Here is a 24,958-nt window from a genome sequence, read left to right on the forward strand (position 1 = left end):
TCAGGAAGCGTCTTTTTAAATCACTCTGTGAATGACTTCTATTTATACTGTGTGTGCTCTTATTAAAACATGTTCTAATAAAAAACGAGCTTCTGCTTTTAAAGAAACACTAGTGCTTGTTTTGGTTTAAATCTCTAAATCGTGGAAACTGTGGCCTGACGATTAGTTAGTAGGACAGGCGAGTTAAGTGAAATTCGCATCACATCCGCTTCGCTGCCTGGAGGAAGTAGTTTCATGTCCTAGTCGCTCCATCAGTCACGACGGCTCCTGATCTCCATACTAAACCACGAGCTGCAACACCAGATGATGATAATGATGATTCTTTCGCACTACTTTTAATAACCCAGTTAGGTAACATTTTACTTGAAGGGGTGTGCATAAGACTGACATGTCTTGAATATGAAATTATGCATGTTTATAAGTGACTTTCGCTCAAAAATGACATTTTTAATGCAAATATGACATTGTTTAAGATGTCTTTGTTATGACATCTTGACATAAAATTAAATTAAACTGTAACGTGGTTGGCTTTGACCATATTATACGAGCATGTGATATATTTTTTCTGTTCTTTGACCATATTGAATATTGTGGTACTAATTGAATTTGTCATTAAAAAGTTATAATGGCTTCATGACAGCCAATGTCAAAACCAACCACATGACAGTTTAATGTAATGCTAACCAATAAAGCTAGGTGTTTTCTTAAGTTTGATCATTAATCTGCTATGTCAGGTTGTGTTGTCTTAGTAATGTCAAGTTGTCATGACAAAGACACTGACAGGTTATGATGTATTGGTTTATGTCAAGGTGTCATAACAAAAACATCTCAAACAATGTCATATTTGCATTAAAAATGTCAACTGAGCGAATAACTTCCTTCATATTCATAACATATGTCATGTCATGATTATAGACTTATGCACACCCCTTCAAGTAAAGTTACCCTCAATTCATTTAAACGCTGAGCAGAAAATCGTTCTTCTCTCTTATTTCATGCCACCTGTTCTACAGTTAACAATCGACAAGCACATTAGTTATGCGGTTCATTCTGTGCTGTAATTAGAATAACAGTGAAATGTTCGCCTGCTACATTCATTAGACTGCAAAGGAACAAAATCCAGCAGGGAAATGCAAATGTTTGGGTAGACTCTGCAAAGCTCATCCTTGGGAATTTTCTGCGTAGATCAGCCGCATTTTGAAGACGATGAGCAGAACGAGTTGCATGAAAGATTTAAGTCAACATGAAATCCACACTGACCCTATTTACTTTCTTATAACGTTCCTGAATAATTCATTGCTATCCCAAGGAAAATGATGCAGGAGGATGCTGACATTTTCAACCACCTGTGAAACAGAGACACTTTACACAATGGATGAAGTCTCGTTTTGCTCGCAGATACGGCAGGTTATGGAGGTAAAAAGGGTTGAGGACTGTGTTTGACTAACAGGTTTGTGATGAGTTGTGGAAAGCAAGGCGTGTGATTGCACTGACTGTGAACTTGATGAAGGAATGTTTATATTAGACTCGACTGTCCTGACCTCCCACATTCTCACTGCATTTCCATTCGGCTCAGAGAGAGATGTTCTCCAAACCTTTGGTTATAACAGACACAATCAATGTTCGTGGGTATGAAACCTTCAAAATCAGAAGTTTTATTTGGAATAAAGAAATTGAAGCTTTTTTGCTTTGATATTATCATGAACATTTTTTATTATTACCGTGTCAAAGTGTCAAGTCTGTAAAGTAACCTGTAAAATGTTGTAATGGTAGTACTATATTGGTATGGTGATACTTTAATATATCAAATGGTAATGATATATATATATATATATATATATATATATATATATGTACAGTATATATATAAATATACACAGTATATATATATATATATATATATATATATATATATATAGCCTGCATTCATTTGATCAAAAATCCAAAAAATCAGAAAAAAATGATATTCTTATATGGTTTTCTATTTTACTTTAAAATTTAATTTATTTCTGTGATCAAAGCTGAATTTTAAGCATCCTTACTCCAGTCTTCAGAGTCAGAAATCTTTCTAATATAGGCTACTGATATATAATCAATGTGTTGGAAACAGTTGTGCTGCTTAATATTTGTTTTAAAAACTTTAAAGTTAAAAAACAACAGCATTTATTTGAAATGGAAATCTTTTGTAACAATATACACTTACATCAAAAAAATGTTTTGGGTCAGTTATTTTTTTCTTTTGTTAAATTGTTAAAAAAAAAGGTGATAGTACAGATTTATATTGTTAGAAAAGATTTATATTTTGAATAAATGCTGTTCTTTTATTTTTTAGCTTTTTATTTATCAATCTTGCAAAAACAATCACAGGTTCCAAAAAATATGAAGCAGCACAACTGTTTCCAACATTGATAATAAATCAGCATATTAGAAAGATTTCTGAAGGATCACGTGACTATGCTGAAAATTCAGAAGTAAATTATATTTTTAAAATATTTATTAAAACACAACAGTTAATTTAATATTGTCTATTTTAACATATATTAAACTATAATAATACTTCTAAATGTTAGCGTTTTTTCTGTATTTTTCATCAAATAGCCTAAATGCAAGCTTAATAAGCATAACAGACTTTCAAAAATATTAAAAATAGTATTGTGTTCAACCTTTTGAGTGGTACTATGTAATAGTACTAAATGACAATATTAAAACAACATTTGATTATAAAACGCATAATCAAAAACAAATGAGTGCTTTTATTATTTTTTTTCTTTTCCTGATTGAATTATGAATTATAGAATGTACGAAACATGTGGGTTATTAAAAGCAATTTACGAACTATATAAATGTCCTGAAGACGCCTGGTTCTTCTTATAAGGCAAGGCGGAGCTCTATATATGATGGACAGTTAATGCAGCCAGTTAAAAGCGAGACGTCCGTTCGACGGCCAATAGTTGTCTCGCGGGGGCGGGGCTAACTCAGGGTTTTATCCGCACTCTCGCCAAACGAAAGGAGAGAGAATCCCAAAAATGACATCCACATTTCCAGAGGAAAACCGCGGCGTTTAGAGACGTTGTCCTGAAGTTTCCCTCGCCTCGTCACATTATTGCGGATTACATTGTCTCCAGATATGTAGTCATTAGACTTTGAAAATGCTTATTTAATAGCCTACAGAAGGACAGTGTTTGCACACAACTGTTATCTACGCGTCTAATTTACTCCCTGATTTCAAACTCATGTGTGATTTAATGCCAGCGGCTCAACCTGCCGAAAAAATCGGCAAAATGAAGAAATTAAGAAGAACTTTGTCGGAGAGCTTCAGTCGCATCGGTGAGTGTCCATCATCCATCGCTTTTATTGTGCACGAGCTCGTTATCTCTGCAGGACAGTCCTCGGAAAGTTTGTTTTCACTGTAAATGACCGTTTTTGTGCTTCATTTGTACGGTAAAACGAAACAACTGAACTGTGCTTGTGAAGTGCAGATGTTGCATGCTTGTTCATGATGCAGCTGAGCTCTTCACGAACCAGCAGAGTAGAATTGAATAGAATATGAGCTGCAGAATAGACATCTGCTTAATCTGAAGATGCACCGGTATATCTGATTGTTTGTGATCTTCTGTCAGAGGTTCACATGCGATCAATGTGTGTGATCGATCAGTGTGATCTCATAAACTCTTTTCTTTGCTCTCCTGCATTGTGATTCATTGCCAGTGTCTGGAAATAATCCTCTAAACTCGCAGAGACCTTCATCTGTAAAGGTCTTTGATTTTTAGGTTGTGCATAAGAATCATTACTTGAGCAGATCAAATGGAGACTTTTGTTTAACATCAATGTCCTGTTATTATCTGTTATTTATGTGTATTCCCTGATTTCATCAACACCTTGTTGACAGATAAGGTTTAGACTATAATAATGCATGTTTATTATAATTTTGCTTCTGTTTGAAAATCCTAAACTAAAATGTGTCAATTCTTATAAGAATGTGGAAAAGCCTTGATGCATCAACCTCACGTTTTTGTTTTATTTTTTTATAGATATTTGACATTTGGTCTTTCTTAGACAACAGAACATGAAGGTTCAGTCTTTTGATCATCAGATGTTTCACCTTGTGTCACATTTCAATATGACCTCAAATAGAGAATTTTTACTTTTATGGCTTATTGTATGTCACCAGTTGCGATGAGCACTCTTTAGGGCACTAAGCTGGTCCCTTTGCGGTTTGATTTGAGATTGTGATTGTCTCCTGTCAGTGTCATAAAGGCTGTTCTGTTGCAGTGGCGGTTAAAGATGCTGCCTAGGGGCTTTTATATCGTAAAGACGCTGACTTCACCAGCCATGTGTCTCATCATGGTTGTGCTACGTTCATCTGTTCTGTTATAGGACAGTAAGAGCGGAAGTGATGGGCTGATTGTGTCTTTGCACAGGAGTAATTCATATGGGCCTCGTTCCAAAATTTCCAAAATTTTCCAAAAAGTCATGTCGCATTGCACCTCAAAATTAAAAGAAATTAAAGAATTTATGAGAAAATTGTTTTCTCATAAAGTTAAGCCTTATATTTTACATTTGAACTATGAGTCATTCAATAAATCATTCACTATTTAATTAATCAATATTTGTTTAAATATTTTATAAAACGTTTTTATTTACAATAAGCAGTGTCTATATTAGTTTAAATAATCTATGACTCATTCAATTAATCATTCAGTTTCAAATCAATGAATTATATATATATATATATATATATATATATATATATATATATATATATATATACATACACACACACATACTAAGGCTGGGCAATGATTAATCGCATCCAAAATAAAGGTTTGTGTTTATATAATATATATATGTGTGTAGTATTTTGTGTACTGTATATAAATACACATTCATTTTTTAAGAAAAATGTGTTCTTAATATATCAAATATTTAATATTAATTAAATATATAAAATTACTATATCAAATATTTATATTTATATATAATATTAATTAAATATATATAAAATATATAGATACAAATATTTCTTAAATATATACATGCATGTGTGACTGTGTGTGTATTTATATACAGTACACAAAATATTTATACACACTACACACACATATATTATGCAAAAAAAACAACTTTATTTTGGATGTGATTAATCGTTGCCCAGCCCTAGTGTGTGTGTGTGTGTATGTTTTCTAAAAAATGGTATGTATATATATATATATATATATATACTATATATACGAAATAATTATACACTCTACACACACATATACACTCTACACACACATACACAAACTTTTATTTTGCATGCAATTAATCGCGATTAATCATTGCCCAGCCCTAAAACACGTGCACACACACACACACGCACACACATATACATGCATGTTATTTTTTTTATATATATGTATGTATTTATTTAGTTCTGTACCACAAGGTAGCAATAGAAGTATTTGACTTATTTTTTTTTTTATGCATGTGAATCATGTCATTGATAAACATATTTAAATGAGAGTCTCATGGAGTCATAGCGTATGTAGAGCGTTCCAAATCACTCACTTATAATGCTGTCTTTGTACTCTGAGAAAAAAAAAACGTTCCTTGTAGAAACGATTTTCACTCAGCAATTGCTAATAAATTTCATAAATAATTAACAAAGTGACATTGAATTAAACATGAATTTTTAAAGTATTTTCTTGTTAAACGGACTTCAATAATCTTTGTATTTTTTATACGAAAACTCATATTTTGGCGTGTTGTCTCCTCATTTAGCTCAGTGCGGATGTTCTTGGCGTCTTTGTGAGTGTCTTTGTTTGAAGTTGTCTCATCCGGCCCATCGCTCATTTTGCATTATTATCTTTTCATCAGGCTGCCAGTCGACTGTTTTTAGACACCCTGTTCCATCTGAAGCCTTTAGAAAGGTTTTTTCTTTTCTTTTGAATGTGTGGGACGGATATTTTGAGACTCCGAATGTATTTTATTTCTTCATTGAAGTGAATCTGCTCTCCAAGACAGTGAAGCTGCTTTCATGCTGATGGTGCAGGAATGCACAGGTGGCATATAATTAAATCATAACCTAGCCTATTACTTATGTTTTTCCTTGTTGTTTTTCCCCCTGAAGTGAAATCTGCAATAGTTCTGCAGTTTCTGTCTCAGTTTTCCTCGGAGAATGCTGCAATTTAATGGCTCGTCGCCTTGAAACAACAACAACAGTGACATGAATAAATAATTTTGGGAGGGACATGCAAGAGAGATGCTCGGCTCGTTTAACAATGATACTGTGTGTGCATGACTGTGCTTCAGTCAAAAAATCAAACTGTGGGAGGGTTTATGAAGCATTCACATGAAGAAGATCTGTGTCTATTGTCTGCGCTATGCCAACAGCACAGATCTGAACACATTCTTTTATATTTTAAAGGAACGTTTTGTTGATGCGCATGTGATTAACACAATATATTTTTGTGTGGTTATAAAAAGCTGGTATTTAAAATGTTTAAAATACTTATTTTATTTTTGAATGGAATTTTTCCATCAGAATGGTACAAAACTTGGTACAGGTTTTAGCTCTTGCTGTGTACACACACACACACACCTGAAAAATAGTAACACTCTTGCTCCTCACAATAAAAAATGACCTCATTAGAAAATGGGAAACAAATTTCATGTATAAAATTAAATCTTACTAAAAGCTCTTCTTCTTTTTTTAGATATCTACCTCAAATTTGGAACACAACTTGTTTAAATGAATGCCTTCGATTTTGTTTCAGTAGTAGAGTAAAACTTGTTTTGGGAAATATGTATTTCATTTGTGAATTTTTAACTTTTTAACTTCTACACACTTTTTTTTCACCAATCTGCCAAGTGTCTTGTTTAAAAAGAGGCTAAACTTAAAGCTGCACTGTGTGATTTTTACCCCCATCTAGAGGTGAAAAGGTATATGACCATCCAGTGAATATTAGTTTCTGTTCCTCTCAATTCCGATTTCGTTTTAACTCCTACGGTGGCCAGTGTAGTCCAAGATTAACATGGCTTCCGGTTCGACCTCGTCCATGAGTGTTAACTCAAAAAGCGAAGCTTGAATTAACGGGTATGTCCCTCTTTGGCTAATGTACTTTCCAGATGGAGGGGCAACATGATGACCGACATTAGAACCCCTTACCCGTATGTATTTTCAATGGCATATTATACACTCACGAGAATACTTTATTACTTGAACGAACTAAATATACATTAATGAGCACATATATGTTTGAAAGAACTACGTGTTTTTAGCTAAGAATAAACTAAAAGAGTTACACGGTGTAGCTTTACGTCTGTGCTGCAAAGCATTTTTACTTTTTCAACATTTAGTGTGTGTTAAATGTTGTTGTTTGAGCATGAAAAAGGTCTGCAAAGTTACAAGTCCACTCCATAGGGAGGGAGTTATTCTCTATTTCAGTGTCACTGTTTCTGAACTCCTTGAATAGTCTTGAGTTTTCTTCCGGGAATGAACATGTCACATGATTCCTTATTTAAATTATAAAATTAAATTAATGTGTAAAATAAAGGGGAGGGGCCTGGTTGAGTTAGTTAGTAGTGTGTTAAGCCTCATGGTTATGGTAAGGGGCGGGACATTTCACAAAAATGCTCAAAGCAGCTGACCAATCAGAGCACAGTGTGCTTTTTAGAAGGAGGGGCTTCATAGAGACCGGAACTAAACAGAGCAATACTGACAGACCGGGAATAGAGGTGCTGCAACAATGAAGAATATGTGAAAAATAATGTGTTTATTGAACATTCAAGCATGAAAACCTGTTCTTGTAGAGCTCCCTAAAAAATCAAGATGTTGAAAAATGGCGTAATGGTTCCCCTTTGAACAAATTATTAGATTTTTTTAATGTAATTGCTGTGCAGAGTTTTGCATCATAGACTATAGAGTTATTTTCTGTGGTTATCAACTGTATCTCAAACACTTTTACATGTCAATATGGGTATAATATGTAGTTTGTTTGATCATAAATTGGTTTATTGATCAATTCCCTCCCTTGTGCTAGACACAACAGAGATCTTTACCACAACAGTTAAAAAGATGAAACAACTGTCATCCAATATTTACAAGTACATATAGTCTCATTAGATCTGAGAGGAAAGCTTTATTACCAAGAATCCATTCTTTGCTCCCAGTGGCCATTTCATCCCATATGATCTCCAGATTCAGTTTCCTTCATCGAATGATGTTGTAAAAGTCGATGTTTGCTTGGAGAGTATCGCTTTAAATGTCCATGCTCAGATAAAACCATTTCTCTGTGGTTTCCAGGCTTTATTGGAGTTGTTTGCAGATGCATGTGGTGGGTGGACACATTTCACCCCCAAATCAAAAGAAATTATAAATATTTTTATGAAGTGAAGCATAAATACTATATATATATATATATTGTATTAAACATTTAATATATTTTATATATATATATGAAGAGTTCAGATGCAAAAGCCTCTAAATGCCATTAGAAATTTTCTTCTTTAATGATGATTTTTTATCAAACTTGTATATTTAAGTTCAGTAATTTCACTTAAATAACAATTAATAGGTAATTATCATTGCCATTTAAGTGAAATCACTGAACTTAAATATACAAGCTTTATAAAAATGATCATTCTAGAAGAAAATTTCAAATGGCACTTAGAGGCTTTTGCATCTGAACTCTTCATATATACTTTTATAAAGTTTATTGTAAAACAAGGCTTGATTTTCTTTATGGAAAATATATTTTCTAATTTCTTTCACTTGATTTTGTGGATTAAATGTAATGTGGACTTTCTCTTAATGACCTATACGGCTGTGGCTGGAAAACCATTTCAGCCAATTACAGCCTTTCTTATTGGTTTTTCATGTTCATGTGCAGAATGCATTAAAGAGCCACTTTTTGATTATTTCATTCTTTTATTCACTGTTCAATAGTCAGTAAAATGAAAGTCTGATATTACTTTTCTTTCTCTCCCCCTCAAGCCTTCAAGAAAGAAGACAGCGGCTTTGACGAGGTAAGCCAAAATACAACCATTTGACTTTCAGAACCCTTGGGAGTGTTGGAAGACTCAGTTAATGTAACTGTCGTGAGATGTTATATGACGTGTTTGGTGTAGTTGTGTGCTGTCTGTTGCTTAATGGATTTCACTGCGCTTTGACTGTCATTGGAGTAGTGCATGCTGGGATGTGCTGTTTGGATGTTGCTATTTGAGGCGATGGTGTCGGTCTCTAGGGGTTGAAGTGTCAGTTGTGATCATTTGAGAGATGCTTCATTGTTCTCCGTTTCTTCATTGCGCCGAGGCACCGACCCGTCCCTACATTATTCCATTGGCTTTGGAAACGGGCCCTCGAGTGATATTGAACAGGAACATACAATATTATTTAAATACATTTGAGGCCCCTTTCCACTGTTACAGCCAAGATTGTGTTTATTGGTGATTTTTCTGGAAACATGTTTTCCAGAGTATTATTTATTATTCTGAAAAGACGAATTTTAAAACCAAATTTCTCAAAATGATAACCATTTTTGTATTCAGGCAGTCATTAAAAGCTTTGTTTTAGTGCTACATGTCCCATTGCAATAGATAAGTTGTTTGTTGATTATTTTCATGTTCAAGTTAATTTGCAAATGTAATTTGACACCAGAAGCAAGCGGCATTTCACATTGGTTCCAAGCAGAGACACCATCATTTCCACCATACGCCCATTGTAGCTGAGCGTTTTAGCTAATACTTCAGCCCGAATATGGTCATTAAATGGAATTTGATGGGCATGTTTCACTCTTCAGGAAGTATAGTGCTGGGCGGTTTGACCAAAAATTTATATCACGTTTTTTTTTTTAGCCGGTTTTCCGGTTTATGTTGTTGTTTTTTTTGTTGTTTTTTTCATGCATAATCAGGTGTTGGTTGAGAGAGGAATTACTGCAATAAATTGACTTAGGATGGTCTATTTTACTCTCATTAGTGAATATTGTAGAATAGAATAACGCCCAGTATAACCTAAAATTGTTAGGACCACCAGGAAATAACGTTAAAATACAACATTTATATAACGGGAGAATTGAATGTTCTAATGACGTTTGAATGATGTTCTTATAGCCAAGCAAGAACGTTAATTCAACGTTTATATAACGGGAGAAATTAACGTACTTATAACGTTTTGAATAACGTTATTATTATACCCAAGAAATAACATTATTAAAACGTCTAAAAAACTGGACGTTTTGAATGTTCCTAGAACATTCAGAAATAACGTTTTTATAACTTAATGGGAACGTTATGAAAACGTTCTTATAACCTAAAATTGTTATCTACGGAAGAGGAGAGATTCGCGATTGCACTGAACACGTTTTATGTGCAGGATTCTCTAAGCGAGCCAGAGAAAATAGACCTATTCTTACAAGAGCAGCTTTGTTCGGTTATGGTAGGTTTAGGGTTACACCACTAGGAGGCGCCTTTCTCGCCATATATATCTGCGTCTCATATTGACGCTAAAGGGTGCCATGTGCGTTGGATGTAGACGAAATGTCAAAAGCGTTAGTATATGACGCCTTGGGATGAGAACGGGCTGTATATTCCGCGCGCGAGCAGAGAGATTCGCGCTTGCGCGCTATATTAATGTACTTTCGCGCTACAATAGTGCGCTCTTGACATTTGACATGAAAATAACGCTATAGTACCGCAGGATCCATCTTCCCTGTAACGTAACACCAGAGCACTGCTGTATATAGACGAATCCGACGAGCGTTCTGTGTAGGCTGCCATCTTGTGGCGACGCCATTACTGAGCTGTTACACAGGCATAGACATATGCACCTGTATGTAAACAAACCTCGGTGATAACGCGAAAGCACCCTCGATGACAGCTACAGCCAGGCAGAATGACTTGTTGGTTTGATCTGTGACTGCAGTGGCCTCCACTCACAGATGAAGGTACAAACGATCTTACAGATTAACGTTATTTATGAAAATAGCTTGGCAAGCTAGCTAGGCTAACGTTTGCTAACGAGGAAACTATAAAAAGATCTGTTCATTTGGCAACAATAAATAAATAAATGAATGAAATCAAATAAACAAATTCATGTTTTTCATTTGTGTCCATTATTTATCTCATTTTCACATTGCAACAGGCAAGGGTAAGGTAACGTTACAGCTAGAAAGTATACATAATATCGACCAATTAGTGTTTTTAAACCATGGGAAGAGGTCAATATAACAGCAGGAAAACAATTATGTCACATAACGTTACATTTAGCTCAGGAAAGCCATTTAATGACCATAGCATGTTAATTGAATAGAACAAATAGCAAGAGAGGAGATTTTGCTGATCACTATATCACATATTTATTATATTTTTTTTTACTTATGTCATTAAATAATTGTTATTATACGCGAATGTCCACGTCTTGTACTCGCCCAGGAAATCTGTAAACCGTACGGCACCAGACAGGGGCAGTCGACCCGGGGTATTCACAGTGTTTTCTCTTCAAAATTTAAATTTTACTGCCGCCCACCATAGAAACAATTTATAACGGAAACTGTTTACCCACTCGACATTATACAAGGGGTAACGTTGTAACGTTAGAGACAGTCGTAAATCGCGGGCTGTTTATTCCAGTGGACGCAAGTTGCAACTAAAACAATAGGAGGCAATGGCGCAACGCTACCCAGCAACAGCTCAGTAATGGCGCCCCGCTTACTTCCGGTAGTTTCGCCGGATTCGTCTATATCCTTGGCCTCGCCTCGCAGTCGCTGCTTAGAAGTGCAACATTGTAAAGGGTCCGTCTGAAACAGTGTCACGCGGCACAGCGTTTGAAATACATTGGTATGGCGGTATATTAAAAATTAATATCATAACAAAAATATACACAGGTTCAGCCCAGCACTATCAGGAAGTCAAAGTAGCAATGACTCCTGAACGTTAAAGTCATCATGAAACGGAAGTTGACCATCTTTTTTTTTCCTATTGTGAGGTATATCCAAGTGAAATCGAACAAGAAAAAATGGGCGGGGCTTTAATTTATCTATAGGGCATTGATTGGATGGTTTTGGTTTGCTATTGGTGGATCTCATGTGAGTGACAGGTTGCCCCGCCCTCGCGCCAGTCAACCCCTCATCAGAGAAGAAAAGAGATTTCGATTCAAGATTACGAGGCACATTAATTAAAAAACTATAATGATGTGCACTGATAAATCATGTATAATAAATGCACTAATATTCCATAAAAACTAAGAATCGTCAGTTTTGATTTCATGGTGACTTTAAACTCCAGAAACTACAGGTATGTGGACATCAATAAATGACAAACTTGATCTTGAACTGGAGCTTGTGAGATCTTTATATAACCCTGAGCGCTGGTGCTCGTGTGTCTTGGATCGCTTTATCTCTTGTCTTTTCACTGCCGTGGTCAGCCGTCACATCTGGTTAGGCCTGGATGAGCGTGTGTGTGTGTGTGTGTGTTTCTGCGTTCCTCCCTAGAGACCCACAGGAAGCCCTTCACTATCTTCTGGGCTGGCTCTCTCTTTACAACCGCGTATCCATTTAACAACATGCATAAAAAATACAGCGGATGCAAAACAACAACCTTGACTGAATAAACGTGAAATCCAACAGTTCGCAGAGGTTTGCAGATGTCTAGTTGGGCTTTTTTCCTACGTGTCATGTTACGAGACGCTCCGTCAGCTAAACGAGGCCTTGTTGTGCTGCATGTTTAATGCCTGGAGTCTCGGAAACTAACGAGTGAGTGACAGTGAGGAGTTTTTACTTTTACTAAATATTCATTAGTCATGTTCGCTAAGGCGGTTTCTGTTGCTCATACTTGACAAAAAGCCTTCTTGACATTCACAACCCATTCTACTTCTGAAATCTGACATGAAACAGGACCTTCAGTGAGACTGGATAGATTTTATCCATCAGGATTTGATTGGACTTGAAAAGTGGGTGTGTAGAGGGACTAATGATGTCAGCAAAAAAGGCGGAGCAAGTCATTTATAAACATTTTTAAGAAATATTATGCAAAAGAAGTCTTGTTTTTCTTTGGAATAACTTAAAGAATCATGCACAATAGGAACTTGTGCTAAGAAAGATCATATATGCATAGTGGCAGCAAGTTTTGCATAGACAAGCAAAATCGTTAGAAAATATCAAATGTAGCAAATGTTATTTTGTTGTATTTAGGACATTTGAAGCTATTTATTTATTTATTTAAATAATACGCAACAAATAAAAATATATAATATATAATAATAACTTATTATATATTCATTTAAAACTAAACCAATACACACACACACATACACATATATGATATATATGATATATATATATATATATCAGTGTTAATTTCGTTAACGAAAGCTATGACGAAAAATGTCATAAAAACTAAATATATAATATACATATGTATATTTATATGTGTGAGTATATATATTTATTTATTTAAAATAAATAAATAAATAAAATAAATATAATATATAAAATAAATATAATAAATAAAATAAATTAATAAAAAAAAAATTTAAATTTTTAAGTAAATAAATAATAAATATTATAAATGTGTCTATATATATATATAATATTTATTTAAGAATTAAAAAAAAATTTTGTGCAAAAGGCAGCAGTATTTCTTGGGATTGTATCTTGGCAATATCCATTAATGGTGATTATTTTTAGCTTGTTTGTCCATGAAAATGATGTCTCCAAGCAGTTTTTTGAAATGATAAGATTTGTAGCATTCAAAGCGTTCTCTTCATGGGAACTGGTTCGGTCCGTTGGCTATAAATGGTTGCCGCCGCTGGAGAAACATGTAAAGAATCTCAGAAGGAAAGGGACTGTTTCCTGTTGAGTATGAAGTGTGTGTCTGAGAAAGCAGAAAGTATTTGACCTCTCTTGAGATGTCCTGATTCTCTCTCTCTCTCTCTCTCTCTCCGTGTGGGTGTGTGTTTGTGTGTGTGAGTCTGTTGGATGCGTCTTCATGTGTAACTGACAGTTTTCCCATAAACCCCTGCTGGTCTCTGTGATTATGGTCCTTTGAGGCGGTGCTGGATGCATGTGGGTGTTTCTTTTAAACTATCGGGACTTTTGTTTATTGTAAGTACACTGTAAAAAAAATATTTGTTAGTTGTAAATAAAACAGATATTTATGTTGTACAAGAAAATATTTCAGGCGTTCGTTTTCAAAAATGTACTAATTTCTTTGTAATTATTTGTGAAAATTTAGCAATATCTTAGTGAAAATAGTTTCAAAGTAAATCCTAAACCATTTTTTTCAGTGTATATCAGAAATGCTCGCTACTTTTCAGATGCCCTTTGTCTGTTGATTGTATTGCTTTACTCTTGTCTCATAGCCAAAGAAGTCACAGAACAGAATATTATATTGCATTTCCATTCAAGATGTTATTTGGCCAAATTATGCTAATGGCATGAAAAAGGTAATTATTGTGAAATTAACCTTATTAAGATGCAGGATTCTTTTTATTCCAAAAATGATTAAAAGGTCATTTCCATCATCGTCATTATCACAGTATATTATCTAAAAAATACAGAATGTGACATTGTTGACAAATTAGTGGAAGTTTTGAAGAGCATTTATTTTCAGTGTCTTAGTTGAAGAAATAGTTGGTTTAGTGCACTCTAAACAATGCTGGGTTGTTTTAACCCAGAATTTGATTAAAAAAAAAATGGACAAACCCAAATGTTGGGTTAAAAATGTAATTTAAAATTTTGACCCAACTTCAACTTTCACTTTCAACTCTACATTTTTTAATTAACATTTTTAACCCAAATTTGGGTTGAAATAACTCACAATTTTTTAGAGTGTGTGCATTATGCGTGGATATTACCGTTACTGTCACGGTAAAGTTTGTCTCAACTTTGACTTGCACATGCACAATTTTATTGCATTCTGTGTGTGTGAAGGACATAAATGTGTCAAACTCACAAAAAAAGTTTATTGTTCATATTTTGCTTAAAATAAAGACCTTTTTTATTCTTGCATCTTCATTCTATATTCTAAGTCATGATGCATTATTTAATTAGCAAAGCATTAATGCATTGTGGTGTTTGTTGCACTGCCTTTTATTTTTTGTAGGAATGACTAAATTATGAGTCACAAAATTAAAATGTCCTTTCACATGACAGTAATGAGAATTTTTTGGGAAAAATGTTTAATTGTTATGGAAATAATACTGCTATAATGTAAAAAGAAAAATCCTGTTTGTCAAAAATAGGATTATGTGTAGCATGAGCTGGGTGAGATCCTCGCTTACAGAAGATCTCATTGTTTTCTGTGTGATCCGGCTGCAGGCGAGTCGTATGAATGAGCCGAGTATCTTGTGTGCATCTCCACAGCACTCAGATTTATTTATAGCTTGATGACACATCATCATCTACTGGACTCGTTTCAGAGTGACCTGCCATCAACATTAGAGTTTCTTAATAACTTCACAAAGGTCAAGTTTGGTGACCTCTGTGTCAGATGTGCTCATCTGAACACCACACTGTATCTGATCTTGCTGGTAGCATTGATAAAATTTACGATTAAGTCCACATGTAATACAAACTAAACTCTTTTTCTAACCACAAGTCGAGGGCTATCGTTCCAACCACACAACTTTGCAATGCTGTTCGTTGGAACGATGGTTTCGGGAAACATCGACTAGTTGAACTTTGCTGATAACGACGGAACTTGCGAACATAGTTGTTTAGTTCCTCTCTCTCTGAAGCCCCTCCTTCAGAAAAGCACAATGTGCTCTGATTGGTCGGCTGGACCAGTGTGTTCTGATTGGTCAACCGCTTCAAGCGTGTTTGAGAAATAACCCACCGTGAGTTTCAACCAACAAACTACTAACTAACTCAACATTTGCCTTAACAAATTACACACAAACAAAATAAAAAAATAATTTTAGGTGCTGCAATATGTGGAAAAATGGATATTTATAATGAAAATTTAGTAAAGATTACATTTAACCGCATTATTCAATAATATACGTTTTAAAGTTTAACTTTAAGTGAGTATTAGATCACATCAAAAATAATCTGTACATTTTTTTATTTTTATAATTCAAATCAAAATCTTGTCTTTTTTATTTTATTATTTCAAATCAAAATCTTGTCTTTTTTTAATTCTTTATCTCATCAACCCCTGATGGTTGAAATCAATGTTCACCCCATAACTAAAATACAACAGAACACGGAAAGTCCTTAAAGGACAACTCCGGCGCAAAATGAACCTTTGGTCTAATTGCACATTGCTACCTAGTCAACCGTTATCTGAGAAATGTTTTCATGATTGCCGAATGTAAATAGTTTTATCTCTAAAAACAGTTTAGCCTATAGTGCTAGTATAATGCTAGTATATAGGGCATAGAGTAATGACAAGTAAAAATCGCTTGTTATTACCACTAACAAGGCTCAAAATAGCCCCATACTAAAACGACAGCATAACAAAGGTCCCTACATTCAAACCGAAGCATTGAGAACTTTGTCAGTGTCCATACAGTTTAATAAGAAGATATTTTATACACACAGTCAACTTCGCGAATACAGGAAGAAGCCATCTTTGAAAATTAGTCTCTACAAGTCGATCTAAGAACGCCGATCCATGTCCACCGGTGAGATGTGAATAAGGTGATAATGTGAGCGCGAACAGTAGGCTACGTGTACATACTGAAGAGAAGAAAACGGTTCGTGTTTGTGTTTCTTCCGAAAACAACGGACCATATATGAGATTCTGCACATTTCAGCGCACATGGATCGGCGTTCTTAGATCGACTGGTAGAAACTAATTTTCAAAGATGGCTTCTTCCTGTATTCGCGAAGTTGACTGTGTGTATAAAATATCTTCTTATTAAACTGTATGGACACTGACAAAGTTCTCAATGCTTCGGTTTGAATGTAGGGACCTTTGTTATGCTGTCGTTTTAGTATGGGGCTATTTTGAGCCTTGTTAGTGGTAATAACAAGCGATTTTTACTTGTCATTACTCTATGCCCTATACTAGCATATTATACTAGCGCTATAGGCTAAACTGTTTTTAGAGATAAAACTATTTACATTCGGCAATCATGAAAACAAATCTCAGATAACGGTTGACTAGGTAGCAATGTGTAATTAGACCAAAGGTTCATTTTGCGCCGGAGTTGTCCTTTAAAAGCCACCACAGACTTTGATCCAATTATGTTAAGGATTCATTTGCGAAGCTGGATTATAAGATTTATACAAGATTATATTCATCAGCAAAGAAGAAAATACAAGAATTTTGTCTTGAAATTAAGGCTGAAGCTTTTCCCTCAAACACAAAAAGAAAAATAGATGATTTGTGGTGGCAACAACGAGCCCATTCCACAAATAACTGGGGAGCCTTTAACATGATGAAAGACGACATTTATTAAATTAATTCCACATGCTGACACCAAACAAATGAAAGTGGAGAACGTGCCAGACTCTAATTCAGCCGAGAATAAATAATGAACTTCTTGCACACAGAGAAAAGACAGGAAGAGACAGGAGGCTGGAATTTATGATTAGAAAATTACAATTTCTTTTGTGACACCTTCAGTCGATCACGCATTCAGGAGTTTTACAGCTCTGAGCCTGACGACGGGATCCAAAAATAAAAAGAGTTCACAGGAATTTATAATGAATTCACTTCCTCTATTGTAAGTCACTGTTGATAAAAGTGTCTGCTAATTACATACATAAATGCTAATATATTTTGATTTGTAGAGCTTAAATTGCATTTAGTCTAATGACAATGTATATTACTATATATAGTATATAGTATAAGTCTGCTAAATGCATAAATATATTTAAATATAATTTGTGTGCATATATATACACACGCGCTTATATATATATATATATATATATATATATATATATATATATATATATATATATATATATTAGCATAAACAAATCTTAATGTTTTTATTTTTCTGAAGTATTTAAATCATCTTTTCCTTTTCCATTTTGTTTCATTGTTTTTATGTGTTTGTTTTTTTGCATTGTATTATGTATAGGAATTTTTGAATTACATATGATCTAAGATTTAATTGTTCAAAATGACCGACCTAAGAAATAAATAAATACAACAGAAATACAAATATATATGTCCCAAAAAAGTTGCATAAATAAATTTAAATGTAATTTAAATATATATATATATATATATATATATATATATATATATATATATGTGTGTGTGTGTCCAAAAAAGATGCATAAATACATTTAAATGTAATTAATATGTGTGTGTGTGTGTGTGTATATATATATATATATATATATATATATATTTAAATTACATTTAAATGGATTTATGCATCTTTTTCTAAGTGACTTACAATAGAAGAAAATAATGTATATAAATGTGTCATTTCAGTGAACCGTTTAAAAATGTAATTTACTGAATATAAATCCCACATGTGTTATGCATGTTATTCTATGCTTTAACATTTTTCTTCCTCCTGTATTACTAGCACTTCTCATGTTATTGCCTCCTTAAGATAAATGGTTTGATGTATTCCTCTTTTTTTAAGTCGCGTCTGCTAAATGGATAAATGTAAATTTGAATCTAAAGGAGCGCACTCCTTCTCCACAGATGAGAAGACATTAAAACAGGCATCATAGTCAAACGCACAAGCGTGCATCTCTTTCCTCTCCAGCGCGCTCACAATGACGAGCATTTCAAGTCTCACAATAAACACATTCTAACTGAAGGCACCAAATCCCTCCGGGGCTTCACGCCATTTTGAGGGCCCAGCATTCCTTCAGCTGTGAACCACTCGATCCCAGAAAGTTATTTAAAATTCAGCCGTGTCCCGGTGCGCCAGGGTCTCCATTAGCAGTCTGGGAGCGCAGCGGGGGCTGGACGAGGACGAATGAGATGATGTGGAGGAGGACAGAATCTCTGCTTCACATTTCTGTCGTTTAAATAAAAAAAAAAATTAAAAAAGGAGCTTAAAATTAGAACTTGTTTTGAAGATTCTTATCCCAAAAAATAGTCCATATGAAGTCTTCAAGAGTCTGCGAAACAGAAACGTGCTCTGCTATGTAAGAACGAGCCTTTGATTGAACCTGGAAATAAAGCAAAATAACTGAGAAAAATAAGAAATAGTCCTCAAATGCCATGTCTGTAACTTATATCAAAACATCTAGCATTAATTTAAACTTTAGACAGTTTTTTCTCCACCACGTGCGTAACGTAGTAAACCAGATTGATCTCATGAAGTAGCGTGTGTATGACACGCCAATTCGTATTTCCATTTTTGGAAATATGCTATCAAGACGCATAATCGCTTTTCAGCGTGTTTATGAACGCCGTTGACTTAACGTTATTACTGTATACATAAATATATGACTTACCTCAACCTGTCCCTAAACCTAACCGTCACTGGGGTTAATGGCATTTATGACTGGACATTTGACGGCGTGTACAGACACGCGGAATCACTCGGACGTTAATGGCGTAGACATACACGCGGATAGCTCAAAATGCGTAGAGATAACACACCACTTGACTCGAAAGTGGCGTGTATGTTTACGCAAAAGTCATGATGTCATGTTGAGTAAACCAACGTGGTTGAACGACCACTTCGCGACAATATGGTTTCGGGAAACAGTCTTGATTTCTTCAATGATGCAACGTACTGTGGAACTGAAGCAGCGAGTTACGTCGTTGACGTAGACTGGGAAGAGAGAGGAGCTGCAACAATGTTTATTGAACATCGAAGCATGAAAATCTGTTCTAGTAGAGCTCAAAGACAAAATCAAGACTTTGTAAAAGGGTCCAAAGTCTCCTTTTGAATTAAAGGTCCCCGAGGTCTTATAGGTTTGGAATAACATAAGGGTGATTTTGGAGTGAACTATCCCTTTAAGACATTCAAGAATGTGTGATTGTGTTGTTGTTTGTCACTTTTTTGGTGAAGTCTTTCTAGGAAAAGGCCAGAAGTCAAAGATCAGCCTTTAAGACTTCCGGTGGGAATCTGTTTCTGCCGCCTCGGTGAATCAGCACGCGCCTCGCAGACACTGACAGACATGTGACCAAACCGCCACCATTATCAGGACGTCAGCTCCTCCTAATCGCTCGCCAGCTCAGCTGTTCCACACGGAGAACTTTCCAGAAATCTGAAACCTTACACAACATTTCCAGGATAGAAAATCAGCATTGCTGCATGGTGGATTGCTCATTTCAGATAGTAAATGACAATCTTAATGGGCTGTCATCTGTTTTCTTCTTCCTCCATTAGCTTATAATGAAGTGTGAAACGCTGAGTAAATGTGATGAGATTGTCATATCGCCATTCGCCCCTCATCCATAATTTGTTTGCGTTCGTGTGGGGAGGTTGGTTTGTGTAGCTCTTGGCTATCATCCATCCATCCAGATGCTTGCCAATTATCTTTGAGATGGTGTGTGTGTGTGGAGTGATTCAATCCAGCCAAACACACAAATGTCTTTTTCAAACAATCCCGGATAAAAGTTTTTCAGGAACTGCCAGACAGATGACATGTTTTCCTTCCAAGGAACACAATGCAATTTCGGCCCAGATTTTTTGCTTTTGGAGGAAAAAACAAGCATTTGCTGGCGTTCGTCATAGAGAATCAGGACACTAGCAGTGTCTTCTTGTGTTGTTTAACTCATTTAGGTTTGGACTTTTTAAGTTTGCCCCATTTGCTTCATATGCTATTTCATGGTTTGTAAGGATGCTCCCAAGTGCCCTTTTTATTAATTGAGTTGTAGCATTTAAAATGGATTAGCAGTCGATATCAGAATTATCTTTTATCCGGTTTTATCCAAAGCGACTTCCAATTGCTATTTATGTCGGAGGTCACACGCCTCTGGAGCAACTAGGGGTTAAAGGATAATTCCGGTATTTAAAGGGTTAGTTCACCCAAAAATGAAAATTAAGTCATTAATTACTCACCCCCATGCTGTACCAACCCCGTAAGACCTTCGATGATCTTCGGAACACAAATGAAGATATTTTTGATTAAATTTGAGAGTTGTATAACTACCACATTGGCTCCTAAGGGAATGACTCTTGACGGCCCAGAAAGTCAATGAAGAAAATGTTTAAATATTCCATGTGACTACAGTGGCTCAACTATAAGTTTATCAAGCGACGAGAATACTTTTGTGCGAAAAAACAAAAATAACGACTTTATTCGACTATTTCTTTTCTTCCTTGTTGGCCTGAAACAAGACTTCAATACGATTTCCACGGCGCATGCGCGAGAATTACGATCTCCTTCAACTACTTCAGTTTAGTTCTCGCGCATGCGTCGTGGGGGTGGGGTGAGTAATTAATGACTTAATTTTCATTTTTGGGTGAACTAACCCTTTAACACCTTTAGTCTATTTTGTAGTTTGTTTTGAATGAAATAGAGTGGTGGACTTAGAAATTTTGTCTTTAAAACAACCCTTAACGTTCATTTTCAAAACTGTGCAACTCACTGAGTGGTTGGTGGTGTTCGTTGATGATTAAAAACGAATATATCGGCGCTATGTATGCTTTCAATCCGTGTTGTTTGCTATTGTGGAACTATTTATTCAGATACCTCACAACCGCGTATAAACTTCCGCTCGATATTTGAGTCTGAAGCGTTAGCACACTCCCGACCACTTGATGGCGACAACCAGGACGCTGTACGGAACACAGTGTCTAGCACACTGTAAAAAAAGTCCGGGAGCACAGTTGCTCTGCTCACGCTAGCCTTCTGAGTGACGGAGAACCGAGCGAAAAGACTACAACCAAATGTAAACAGACCCCTTTCCTTTTCCGGTAGCTAGCGCAGTAATATCAACGAGCACTGAGTCCTCCAGCAGACATCAATGCGGATTTTAAAAAATGACAAATAAAACACGACAGAAATGGTATTTTGCTACGCTACTTGTTTCAGAACATCAACGAACACCACCAACCACTCGGTGAGTTGCACAGTTTTGAAAATGAACGTTAAGGGTTGTTTTATTGACATGTTTGTGCATGCCCATAGACACCCAGTCTAACGCTGTCACAGGCGATTCTAAAATAGTCAAAAAGTCGAGACAGGACCCATTGTCAAAATTTCTAAGTCCACCACTCTATTTCATTCAAAACAAACTACAAAATAGACTCAAGGTGTTAAATGCCGGAATTATCCTTTAAGTGTCTTGCTCAGGGACATATTGGTGTCTCGCAGTGGATTCGAAGGCGTGTGTTTTATCCACTGCGCCATCACCACCCCATTTTGGATTTGTAATTGTGCTTTCTCATTTCCACTGACCCCGCAGAATTCCCTTTCGTCCCCCTCGGGATCCCCGGACTCCAGTTTGAAAAACTTGGTCGTTGATCATTTTGGATGAAAGCATCTGCTAAATGACTTACTTGCAAAGGAAAAGAGTGGTTCAATCCAGGAAGTGCCACATTTGTCATGTTGACATTTAAATCAGTCGGAGAAATGTTCAAAGAGGTCATCGTTTCAAAGCCAGTGTGCACCAGTGTGTGAGAATTACTTTTCCTGATCACTCGTCTACATTTACAGCGATTAGAAGTGCATGCAAAGTGGATCTGTTCTTGTAGCACAGAAAACAACTTCTTCTCAACATGTCAACAACATGAACCAAACTCAGCTACAGCTACAGTGCTGGTCAAAGGAGACGTCGTTCACAGGATTATAGGCGAGCATTATGCAAATTACAAACCTATAGGTTCGAGCAGGAAGGAAATGTATAATTTTGTAGAGCTTTTACGTTCTCAAACTGCTATATTACACATTACATGAAAGGCAATAACCGAAAAAGTATAATACGGGCACCCGCTGGTTATATGTGCTGCCGTCTCCTCCTCTAAGCTGCTTAACGCTCCTATGATGAGCTGAAATGATTAGAAAGTTTGAAGACAGCGGTTCAGAAGATTATTCACATGAGGAGGTCCTGATGCTTTGGAGAATCCTATAAATGAGGATTCATTTTTGTAGAACATTGAGTCCTCCTCATTTATGTTTCATTTAGGTTAAGTGTAAACTTTGTCTTAGGGCATTTTTAGTAAAAATGGTTCGGTTAAAAATTTTTTACACCTGAAAGTCCGCACCAAGGTCCGAACCAAAGTTCACGTTTTGATATATTTTATACTTTCAGAAAGTTTTGGTTTGGTTTCACACTGCAATTATGTGAGCACACTAAAGCCTAGTTCACACTACATGACTTTAAGCCTGATTTAAGCCCGAAATCGTTGAGCTCAATGACAGGTCAGGGTGTTATCGCATGCACATCGTGGGGGATTAGTATGAAAGTATGTATCCGAGATCACTTCCGCCGCTTGCACAGACCGAAGCGGTCTAAGGGATAAAGCCTTTGTGTCCGGACTGTAACAAATACATTCAGCTCCCCAAAGAACTGCACACAAGCATGACATCACATCCTCAGCATTCATCGGCCACACTAGAGTCGTTTGGGTGATGCATCAAATATTCATGATCTATTCTCAATTATTTTATCATTTTTTATTTAAATGTTGCTATATACAATAGCATATTGTGATGACTTTAACAAACATATTATTTTAATGAAAATAGGCTTAAAAAGTTTGATATGAATCAGTTCAAGCTGTCCATAAGTGAATTCATTCAAAACTCAGATTTGATTCGAATGTTTTAGTAAAAATATATAGGTGAGTATTGCTGTGTAATGACTTTATTGTTATGTTGATTCAAAAATGCATATTGCTTCAAAGCTGCTTCACAGAAAATGCAAGGTTTCTGCATTAAAATTTTTGCAGTTATCAGAGGTGGTACAAATATATTACTTTATTTACATAAAGCACAATTTAAAACAACAGAGAGCTGACCAAAATGCTGTACTGGAGTAAAATATAAAACATTAACAGATTAAACATTCATAAAAAAAAAATCAATATTATTAAATATTTCATATTCTTCATTTAAACGTAACGCACCCCTTGATTATTGAAGATTTTTTTTATGTATTTTAATTCTTACATTGAATATTTTGACCGTTTTGTTGAAATGAGGTTCATTTTGTATGGAAGCTTGTTTATAAAAAATAAAAAAAGTTAATTATGACTTTTTATCTTGCGATTCAGATTTTTTTTCTCACCAATGCAACTTTTTTCTCAGAATTGTGTGATATAAACTCTCGATTGCAAGAAAAAAATTCAGAATTGCGAGATGAAAAGTTATTATGTGCTGTAAACAAGGTTCCATAATATTGAGACCTAATGTTGAACTTTCGAGAAATCTGAGCATAGTTTCACACATTAATAAGATCTCTTCTGAAATTCTAGAGCACTAAAGTCTTTCTTTCCTAGAGAAACGTCTTGTACACAGACTCTCATTAATAAGACTTTTACATGAGACAAACAATATTTATTTTGCTCCATTTACAATGTGTAAATTTGACGTATCTGTGAGTATTAATTCTCTGTTTTTGAGGTCTGTCTGAGCGCTGTGAGAATGCTCCACAGGGGCTCGAAGGTCATGTTATACTGCAGCGTATCTAAAATCAGTTCAAGATGTTCCCGCCAGATTGCATCTGACCTCAAATGCCACTTCATTTTCATTGTTCGCTCGTTTGCCAGGACAGGAGTAGGATATTGACTGCTAGCCTTGAACGCTGGTCTTTCCCGAAGGTCGCATCTCCCGATCCTGACCTCCAAAAGGACATTCAGCGTTGACTCTTATACAGTCTGGAAAAACACGATGACAGCAGCATTCACTTCTTATCCTTTGAGGGCATTGTGGGAATGAGTTCCCCTGGCTACATGTTTGTGTACCCTTTCAATACTATTTTAAATATCTCTGTAGGGATGGGAGATTTTAAAGATATTGAACATCAGAGAAATATTTTTATATGTATCTCAATATTTATGCATTTACTTTTTTATTTAAAGGATGTCCATTTAGATGCAGCAATATTTGCCAACAATAAAATACCGTATGAAAAAATTTAGTTAAAATAATCAATG

The 24,958-nt window shown here is 35.4% G+C and overlaps 1 protein-coding gene across 1 annotated transcript in view; it reads left to right on the plus strand.

Annotated features, from left to right (window-relative positions):
- Nucleotides 1-3,004: 3,004 nt before the first annotated feature.
- The window catches only part of cdk14 (cyclin dependent kinase 14), a 154,549-nt gene continuing 132,595 nt past the window's right edge, over nucleotides 3,005-24,958 (plus strand). Inside the window, exons 1-2 of the mRNA XM_039661004.2 lie at nucleotides 3,005-3,327; nucleotides 8,978-9,009. Coding sequence (XP_039516938.1) covers nucleotides 3,234-3,327; nucleotides 8,978-9,009 — 126 coding nt within the window. The 5' untranslated portion in view covers nucleotides 3,005-3,233. The remainder of the gene's footprint in view (nucleotides 3,328-8,977; nucleotides 9,010-24,958) is intronic.

This window comes from Pimephales promelas, chromosome 12 (genome assembly GCF_988280905.1).
Source record: "Pimephales promelas chromosome 12, fPimPro1.hap1.1, whole genome shotgun sequence".
NCBI classification, from domain to species: domain Eukaryota; kingdom Metazoa; phylum Chordata; class Actinopteri; order Cypriniformes; family Leuciscidae; genus Pimephales; species Pimephales promelas.